This window comes from Asterias amurensis, chromosome 3, assembly GCF_032118995.1.
Source record: "Asterias amurensis chromosome 3, ASM3211899v1".
Lineage (NCBI taxonomy): Eukaryota > Metazoa > Echinodermata > Asteroidea > Forcipulatida > Asteriidae > Asterias > Asterias amurensis.
In genome coordinates this window covers 19,627,314-19,637,495 of record NC_092650.1, presented here as the reverse complement: position 1 = coordinate 19,637,495, position 10,182 = coordinate 19,627,314, and the positions used below count along the sequence as shown (strand labels likewise).

Below are 10,182 nucleotides of genomic sequence, written 5' to 3'. Positions count from 1 at the left end.
AAATTCCTTCAAGGGGTGTATATCGACACAACCGAAAAACAAAAGACTATTCAATTTAAAAATGGATATAATATTTTATTTTGAGATATATTTCAGAATAGGCAGAACTTCAAAATACATAGTTGGGCTTTTCAGCGACTGTATATATATTAAATGAAATATTTAATTGATTGTTTTGACAAACAATAATTGTGCTTAAAAAACACCCCTAAATTTTCACTTTTCTGACAGCACGTGTGATAAATGAAAGTCACCGGCGCCGGGCGCGACTCAGAGTACTGTCTTGATCGAAGATAAAAGAGGCAAAGGTGGTGACAGATGAGCAACTACTTAAGATGTCTGGAAAGCCGAGAAGTTTTTCTGATCTACCTGTGTGGGTCGTAGAGGACCACAATGATGTAAGATCATTATAAATAGATAACCGCTCTGTCAGCGTTTACTGTGAAGGGCCTACTTTGTTTTTGTTTTGTTTTTCATTTCTCATAACTTGTTCAACGATTTAGTATAGTTGTAAGTATACACGAACCTCCATGCATGGTATAAGTTATGCAGATAGGGACTGCAAAGGGGCGGGGCTAGGGATCATAGAACTAGCATGCATTTCTAGAAACTTTAGTTTTAGAATGTAACTGTTTTACTTTTTCGGTGCAAGAGGGGCATTTTGGCATCTGCATACTCATACAAAATGCAGAAGTCAATTTTTTCTTCTGTATAAAATATGCAGTGATGACAATTTCTTCAAAAAAAAAAAAAAAAAGGAGTAAAACGGCATCCAGTTAAACAGAGTCCAACTTCCCAAGGAAGCCAACTGTGGTCACTGCATAGCCCAGGTAGGACGTCAGTCAGTGTGCAACGGAGGAGTCCAACCTGGGCTAGTAACTGCACTGCTCACACATGGCATGCCCTGCTCTGTTGTGACCTAGACGCAGTAACTAATAATACTTGTTCTCTGTTGCCCATATGGTCTTGGCGCCAAAGCTGGTGTGAGTGCTGTATGGAATATCACTTATAAAGCAAATTGTAACAGCACAGAACTCTGTCAGCATTTTGCATCCCCCACTCCAACCACCACCACTACCCCCCCCCCCCCCCCCCCCTAGTTGCGATGATCTTAACCCTCCATCCTCCCGAACAGGGAGGATGGGTCACACCCCCTCCAACTACCACCACTGCATAACCCCCCTCCCCCCCCCCCACACCACGACACATTTATGGACAATGAAACCGTTGATCACCAAAAATAAGAAGCATTAATTGACATAAAGTTGATGATTTCTTTGCAGGTGCTTCCACACATCTATCGAGCCATCTCTTCCAGGCACCTCCCTTACCAGGGTGTCACCATGCTTCATTTTGACTCCCATCCCGACATGCAGATAGCCACCGAGCTCGATGCAGACATAGTATTTGATAAATATGAGCTGTTCAGGTACTTACAAATAACCTATTTGCGTTGAGGTCCTGCAGTATGGAAAGTGTTACATCTATTTATTATTAATATCAAAGTTACAATAACCCCAACACTCCAGCCATCTTGACGGTTCATAAAGGAGGGTTACAATTATCGCAAATCATATAAGGAGTGTGTTTTTTTAGATGATCTTCCTGACAAGGTTCTCAGCAATATAACCCACAAAAGGGGATATGAACACCAAACAGGCAACATTGGTTTTAAATGTTTCACTTTGAATCTCACAAATCAAGAAATTGTAAGAAAGATGACGACAATCATTGTGAAATCAGTGTTTTTTATGTGCAAATATTTACATAGACATTTACAAATATAATTTTACATGAAACCTTTGTTGTCTGTAACAGCGCCCTCAGCATTGAGAACTGGATTCTACCAGCAGTGTATGCCGGCCACATTCATCACCTCGTCTGGATTAAACCACCCTGGGCAGACCAGCTGCCAGAGGGCAGCAGACAGGTGGTTGTTGGAAAGCACAAGGAGTCAAAGAAACTCAGGTAACAACAGGAACCTGTTTACATTTAGGACATCAGGCATGCAAGTTTTAAGCTGATGATCAGGGCCGGCCCAATTTTATAAAGCCTGTAAGCACAAAAAAATTGCTAAGCCCAGGAAAATCTTTCTTAGCCAAAACAGGTTACCAGCCAACATTTCATAAACTTAACATTGTTGCGACTGGTGGCCCACTCATCTTTTGCCTAGCAAAAAAATTTATGTTCTGCCAAACAGCTTTATGAAATTGGGCCCAGCTGATTTCCTCGCTAATATAGGTTTTCAACTGTGCCATTAAAAATTTAAAAACACAAGACAATCTTGCTGTGCTCGCAACTTTCCTCTTTGTTGACAAACTGCAGTTGCATGCCTGAGAATTTTGACTTTATCTTTCTCGGTCAGTACAACTGTGTTGTCTGTAGCTACTCAGGGATGTTGTAATCTGCTATCGCCCTGCCCTTCCTCTCTCTCTCTCTCTGCCCTTCCCTGCTCTGCCCTGCCCTTACCTGCACTGCCCTGCCCTGTCCTGACCTTGTTCTGGCCTACAGTAATTCAGAAACTTTGACATTTCATTTAACCTCGTTTTTTGTTTGCAGAATAACTTGGCCCGACGGTTACTTCATGAGCGATTGTCTGTATGCCCCAAAAGAGGACTTGGAATGTACCAAAGATCTTTCAGTTGACGTGGTTACCATGGATACAGATATAGTACCAAGACAATCAAACACAGCTCCAGCAGATTTTAAAACGACAACAGACAACCCACCGCAGTCTTGTAATTCACCAAATCAGGAAAGCTGCTCCAGTTGTGGTTGTATGCCTGACCGTTCCATTTCCCAGTCAACTTGCGCCTCTGACAGGAATACGCAGAGCTTAGAAAGCGAGGGTGCTGTTCTCGCAAAGTCAGGTTGCTGTCTTTGCAAAGACAACGAAGAAAGTGCTTTGCTTAGACTTAGGAACAGTTCCAAGACAAATGACAATCCAGCATCGAGTGAAACAAAGAGAACACAGGCTTGTAAAGACCAAGATAAACTTACTTCAGATGATGTTTGCGTAACTGCTAGTGCTGCTATGGAAAGAGGGAGTGCAACCATTTTAGACATCGATTTGGATTTCTTTTCAACGAGAAATCCCTTCAAGGAAATTTACCCAGAGGTGTGTCATTCTGTCCAATTAATCACCGTGTACTGGAAAAGTAAATGAAAAATTTGACAAACTGGGACAGGAGCAAGGGAAGCTGTGTAAAAATCATGTTAATTTTTTTGTTAGAGACCAGCTTGAACGGAAATGGCAACAAGTGATCTTTGCTGAAACTCATTTGAAATGTTTTCAGTCAATAAAGAAATTTAGTTCACGAGATTAAAAAGATTTCAATTTTGAATTGTTTGTTTATCTCAAGCCACCTAGCATTTCAAAGTCTCCCTTAATATTTTGGTAATCATTCTTAAAGGAACATTACAGAATTAGTTTTTGTTAACAAAACAGTTGCTGGCAGTGTAAGCACTTAATGTAATCCACCAAATTATCATCATCATTTAGACCGTGTAAGTTTTATGTAAATCTGTGTTCTTCCAGATTTTTGTTTCTTGCCAACTCTGTAACGTTCCTTTAACATGAATTGCAATACAAACTTTTGGTTAGAAGCCTACAGCAGCTTTTCATCAGCATTTTGAGAAACATTTCACTTCAAAAGTTAATGAAGTGTTGTAAAGATACTACTTTTTATGCCCGAAAACTGGAATCTGAGAAGCATTGTTGTCAGAAACTGTTCTCAGATTGCATTATTCTACCTGCATGGTCATGTTCGCTCTGGATTTAAGGCGATAACTCAAAATTGCTAAACACTGTTTGAAATGAAATTTTCACGGGTTAATATAATTGTATAAAGAATTAAGAAAATCGAATAGTACAAAAAAAACAAAGGTATGCTTTGCCTTTTAATCATAATTCCAACTAAAACTTGTTGAAAATGTTTTCTTTTTAAAGACCCAATTTCGTCAGTTGGAGGATCTGTATCGCTTTGAAGGCCCAGTAGATGACAGTGAATCAGCATTAAGAGACTGCACAGACAGGAGGGCTACACAGCTGAAGGAGCTTGAGTTGGCTTTGAGATTGGTCATAAACGGGGAGGAGAAAACCAAAGAAGTGTCCGACGAAAGGTGACGTTTTCCCTGGGCTTTTAATTTGACAATGTGGGAGGAAAAACATCCAATGGGGTAAACACATGTGCGATTAGGTAGGGACTGAAACCCAGTCTACATGTCCAGCCAGAGATTTTAACTGGGATCCACAGAGGTAAAAGGCATGTAAAGAAGCCACTGAGCAAACCTGGGCCCAATTTTATGTCTTAGGTTACTGCCGAATTTTGCTTGCAATCGCCATACTTTGCAAAATTTCTGCGCTAGCTGTGTAAGCGAAGAATCCCTGGTTACACGGACTATGCATGCACATAAGCAAGAAATTCCCTGCTCACCTGTGCAACCTGTTTACATTACAAGCCCAAATTCCCTGCTTCCACAAGCGCCGACTCTTTTCAGAGCCAGATGATAAGCTTTCATCCCTAATATTCCTGCTTGTTCTTGCGCTCCGCAGATTCAATAAAGTGAAATCCTTCATCGACACTCTCCGTCCATCGTTGACCAGTGAGCCCCTTGATGCTGAGATGATCCACATGGCTGGTCTGACCTGCGATGACAACGGGGAACTCCCCCATCACGTCAGCACCGAGGCAGAGATTGACAGCCTCATGGTTGCTACGGAGACACTGTTGTCAAGGTTACCCAAACCAGTCATGGTGACTGTTGCCAGGTAACATTGTGCCAAGTATTCGTTTAATCCTCCTGTGGCTTACTCTAGCTAGTAACATGGTACTCATTGTGGCACTGCTTGCAAGTCTGACCGAATATCCTTTTCTTTCTGCTTAACTAGTCTTGGTGCCGGCCGGTTTTGCAGGCGCTACATGCACATGTTGACTGCGTGCAAGGCAAAAATGCAAAACCTCTGTCCATCAAGCCAAAATAAAAAATATATAATAATATTCATAATATGAGACATTTGTAAAGCGCATCAGGCCTTGCATTCCGTTCTTGAGGGGGCACAGCAATTTTCAAAATATTTAATATTTGAACTTTGCAAAGGGCACCACAACAAAAGCACAGGGCATCATAGCAATTTCTGTTGGTGCAATGGGTCATGTCGAGGCCTGGTGCAGGAGCAACATTAAACAATGAACATAGGAAGCAATTTGTTGCCAAAATGTAGATTCAAACAAGTCAGTCTTTAAAGGCAGTGGACACTTTTGGTAATTGTCAAAGACTAGCCTTCACAGTTGGTGTATCTCAACATAAGCATAAAATAACAAACCTGTGAAAATCTGAGCTCAATCGGTCATCGAAGTTGCGAGATAATAATGAAAGAAAAATAACCATTGTCGCACGAAGTTGTGTGCGTTAAGCTGGTTGATTTCAAGACCTCAAGTTCTAAATCGGAGGTCTCGAAATCAAATTCGTGGAAAATTACTTCTTTCTCAAAAACTATGGCACTTCAGAGGGAGCTGTTTCTCACAAGGTTTTATACCATCAACCTCTCCCTATTACTCATCACCAAGAGAGGTTTTATGCTAATAATTATTTTGAGTAATTACCAATAGTGTCCACTGCCTTTAAGGATGCCAAACAATTGCCTTTTTTTAAAACATGTCCTCACTGTACAACTCTTTCCTTGTGATGTTTTTTTAGGTCTTCACATGATGATTACTGCCCAGCAGAGCAAGTTGACCAAATCCAACAGAAGCTTCTGAAGATTCTTCAGAATACCTACGGAAAACTTGATGTCCACTTGGACTACAGCAACCAAGTAGACAGCTAAAAAATTCATGCAGACTATCTGCAGCAGATAGCACCTGAGAGATGACATCTTTACGGGCAACATTAGCTAGTGCCCCAAACCAATTTTTCAGTGTCCCCCAGGTGTCCCCAGGCATCATGAAAAAAAATTGCAAAAATGCCCACTAAAATAAAAGCGAAAAGAAGAGAGAAAAAAAAGAGGAAAATGCATTTTTGTTGAGAACAAAATGTAGTGAACGATCGCAATCGGGATCGCTACCGCTGCCACAAAATACCATAAGAGGATGTTGGCCCCATGTGGTTTACTGAATATTCATGTGGTATATTTACGCTTAAAGACAGTGGACACTATTGGTAATTGTCAAAATCCAGTCTTCTCACTCGGTGTATCTCAACATATGCATAAAATAATAAACCTGTGAACATTTGAGCTGGATTGGTCGTCGGAGTTGCGAGATAACTATGAAAGAAAAAAACAGCCTTGTCACATGAAGTTGTGTGCTTTCAGATGCTTGATTTCGAGACTTCAAATTCTAAACTTGAGGTCTCAAAATCAAATTCGTGGAAAATTACTTCTTTTTCGAAAAACTTCGTCACTTCAGAGGGAGCCGTTTCTCACAATGTTTTAAACTATCATCCTCTCCCCATTACTCGTTACCAAGTCAGGTTTTAAGTTAATAATTATTTTGAGTAATTACCAATAGTGTCCACTGCCTTTAATGTAAGAGTTGCGACAATCATTGCGGTAAAGATGGTGGACTTTATAGTCTGTGGCGTCAAGTGAGAACTATCTATAGTCACAAAAGGAAAAAGCAAAAAACACTGTTACAATTTTTTCTGTTGAGTTTTTATTTATTTATTGATAAGCACCAAGATCCAGACTGATTTGATAGTATACTTCATTAGAACTCAAATTATTTACAAAACAATTTATACAACGGTAAAACAGGTCACTGCATTACGTCTTCAAATTTATGCATAAAAAGTAGAAAAATTTAATTTGTAAAACAAAAGTACATTAATATAATGTGACAGTACGTGTGACTAAAAACTTGGAATAAAACACAGGATAGATTCTCTTTGAGCATTCTGAGGAAATAAACTTAAAAACTGAGATGAAAAGTAAAGTCTTGCGCAAGTCTCCTTTAATTGATCTTTTTGTTCAGAGTTCCAGGTCTGGAATTAAATAGACCACGAAGGCGGTGGCCTTTTGTTGCCCTGGGGTGGATTTCACAAAGAGTTAGGACTAGTCTTATCTCGATTTAGGACCAGTTACTCATCCTAACTTAGGACTATCTATACAATTTGTATATCTCCTAGCCTAACTCTGTGTGAAATCGACCCCTGGTTTTCAACTTGGTGAACCTTTTAACAGGTTTCCATTAGACTTTAAAAAAAATTCCAATGGAAATACCCTTTGCAAAATGAAAATGGGCTTGACCCAAAAGATGAAATTCCAGTCCTGACCAACTCTTGCCTCTCAACTCTACCCCCATGCACAAGCTGGTATATCAAGCCCCCCACCCCCATGCACAAGCTGGTATATCGAGCCTCTACAGTTCAAAAGAAACAAGATAAAATTTACAAGAATCTTGAAATAAAACCATAAACGCTCCAGATTGCACAGCAGACCTTTTAAAACCAAAATTAATTAAACGAACAGTAAAATACCATGAACCTCATTTCAATTTAGCGTTGTTCGCCCAAACTTGCAAAACTGGGGTCCGGGATGCCCTTCTCCCCCTGTTTGGGAAGAAAAACCAGTCAGCAACCCTTTTTTTGATAAATAGACGTGAATGCCAGTGACTTTATACATAAAGATTTTTCATTATACTATTTTGTCGTGTGTGAGATTTAGGACCCACATGTTGGGATTTATGATCCACATGGGGAATAAAGGACCCACATGTGGGAATATAGGACCACATGAGGGAATTTAGGACCTATGTAGGAGAACATGGGACCCACAGGGGGGAATTAAGGGCCACAATTGAGTGTTAAGAACCCACATGAGGAGATTTAGGACCCAAAGGTAGGGTTTTATTATGACCAACATATGGGGATTTAGGTCCCACATTAGGGGATTTAGGACTAACATATGGGGATTTAGGTCCCACATTAGGGGATTTAGGACTAACATATGGGGATTTAGGTCCCACATTAGGGGAATTAGGTCCCACATTAGGGGAATTAGGTCCCACATTAGGGGATTTAGGACTAACATATGGGGATTTAGGTCCCACATTAGGGGAATTAGGTCCCACATTAGGGGATTTAGGACTAACATATGGGGATTTAGGTCCCACATTAGGGGAATTAGGACTAACATATGGGGATTTAGGTCCCACATTAGGGGATTTAGGACTAACATATGGGGATTTAGGTCCCACATTAGGGGAATTAGGTCCCACATTAGGGGAATTAGGACTAACATATGGGGATTTAGGTCCCACATTAGGGGATTTAGGACTAACATATATATGGGGATTTAGGTCCCACATTAGGGGAATTGGGTCCCACATTAGGGGAATTAGGACTAACATATGGGGATTTAGGTCCCACCTTAGGGGATTTAGGTCCCACATTAGGGGATTTAGGACTAACATATATATGGGGATTTAGGTCCCACATTAGGGGAATTGGGTCCCACATTAGGGGAATTAGGACTAACATATGGGGATTTAGGTCCCACATTAGGGGATTTAGGTCCCACATTAGGGGATTTAGGACTAACATGGGGATTTAGGACCAACATGATCACCAACAAACTGACAACAAGATGAGGAGAGGAAGATGTCATTGACATTGTCGTCTGCGACAGACGTCTACCAACTACTATCGGGATTCTGGACCAACATATGGGGATATAGGACCCACGGGTGGGGATTGGACTCATAAAGGTGGCAATCACCCTGTCATCATTTAGGTAGTTTTAGGCTGGAGGGGGCCGGCTGGGGCCAACAACTGCTAGAGTGAATCTGACATAAATTTTCATAAGTTAAAAAAAGAACAAGTCTTAAGAATAAATTATAATAAAAAAAAAATCCATACTCATCTTAACTTATAATACTGTGAACTGAAACCTGAATACTTACTTTTTTTGCACATCAAAAGTAACTACCCTTGAAGACGAAATATCTACTGATAAAATTTGGAATCTGGAAGCATTTTTCATCAAATAATTTGCATTAAGAAATATTCAGAATAAAAAAGTTCATCTTTAAAAAAATTCTTTAAAGACATAATCACAGGGCAAGGTTGGGTTAAATCTTACTTAAGTTAGCCTTGCTCAAGGCAGTCGCATTATTCGCTCCGAAAAGACGCAGCTGTAAACCCACCCGCCGTATACCCTGTGCATGGTGTGTGCGATCACACCGAATGACCAACCCGTATACACACTGTCACATCGCACGAATACTGTTCACACAAGTCATCGCACTCGTACACCACTAACCGCATGCGGAGGCCGTCAGGCCGACAGCCTTGTCGGATCTGTATCTTCCCGTTTTAATGTGTTGTATTGAAAAAATTCCAATAGTGGACGAAATTGGGGGGGCTCGAGGATATGCTAGTATGCAGCTCATGAATATGTATATCGTTCGTCAGACCTATCAGACAACACAGGATGTGAGGCAAATGAATTATTCATTTTGACGTCCAATCACGCACTTCCCTTATCACCTTTGGACCCTATCATGCGTCCGTGGTGGTGGTGTGTGAGGTAAACATGTCTCGTCTTTCGCAGGCATTATGGTAATGAGCTGACTGTGGGAACTCTTCGCTTATTATAGTAATGAGGTCAGTGGCTTCAACACAGATCCTACAAGGCTGTCGGCCTGACGGCCTCCGCATGCGGATAGTGTACGGGGGCATCGTGTCGTGCGATGTTACGCACAGTGAATACGGGTGGGTTTTTATACAGCGGCGGTCTTTTTTCGGAGTGAATAATTCGACTGCCTTGAGCAAGGCTATACTTAAGTTTACAAGCTTAATATTAGTTTTGAGTAAATATATAAATTAATAGTAAAAGTTACCTTTTGTACCAAAAGTCACCGACATTTACAAAGCTATTACATGTAATTAAAATTGTTTCAGTATTACATGTAGCTGATTAATTTGTAGCATACACGATTAAATAGACCCATGTTAAAAATTGTTGCTAGTTTTTACTGTCATAAATTTAGCTTTTATGAAAAATTTAAAAATGGGATGAAATTCCCCTGAGCTTGACTGAAATGTCTTTAGGCGCGTATAATTTAATGAGAGTAAATTTTTTGATGCTGTGTTCACTGACAGAGGGGGTTGAAAAGACCTTAGACATGGTGCGGCCATCTTGTTTTTCTTCTATTCGATCCAATGCAGCCTAACTACCAT

At 40.5% G+C, this 10,182-nt stretch overlaps 1 protein-coding gene across 2 annotated transcripts; it reads left to right on the top strand.

Annotated features, from left to right (window-relative positions):
• The first annotated feature begins 249 nt into the window (after positions 1-249).
• Positions 250-8,385, top strand: LOC139935246 (UPF0489 protein C5orf22 homolog). Of its 2 annotated transcripts, XR_011785787.1 has the most exons (8): positions 250-398; positions 1,284-1,429; positions 1,819-1,968; positions 2,560-3,118; positions 3,950-4,122; positions 4,556-4,771; positions 5,701-8,212; positions 8,343-8,385. XR_011785787.1 is itself a non-coding variant. In XM_071929756.1 (7 exons), exons 1-7 carry the CDS (start codon positions 336-338, stop codon positions 5,828-5,830), a joined length of 1,437 nt encoding a protein of 478 aa, XP_071785857.1. In that variant the 5' UTR covers positions 250-335; the 3' UTR covers positions 5,831-8,274. The 2 variants fall into 2 exon arrangements, 1 of the variants encoding a protein (XP_071785857.1); XM_071929756.1 differs by lacking the exon at positions 8,343-8,385 and having other exon boundaries at positions 5,701-8,274.
• The last annotated feature ends 1,797 nt before the right edge of the window (positions 8,386-10,182 follow it).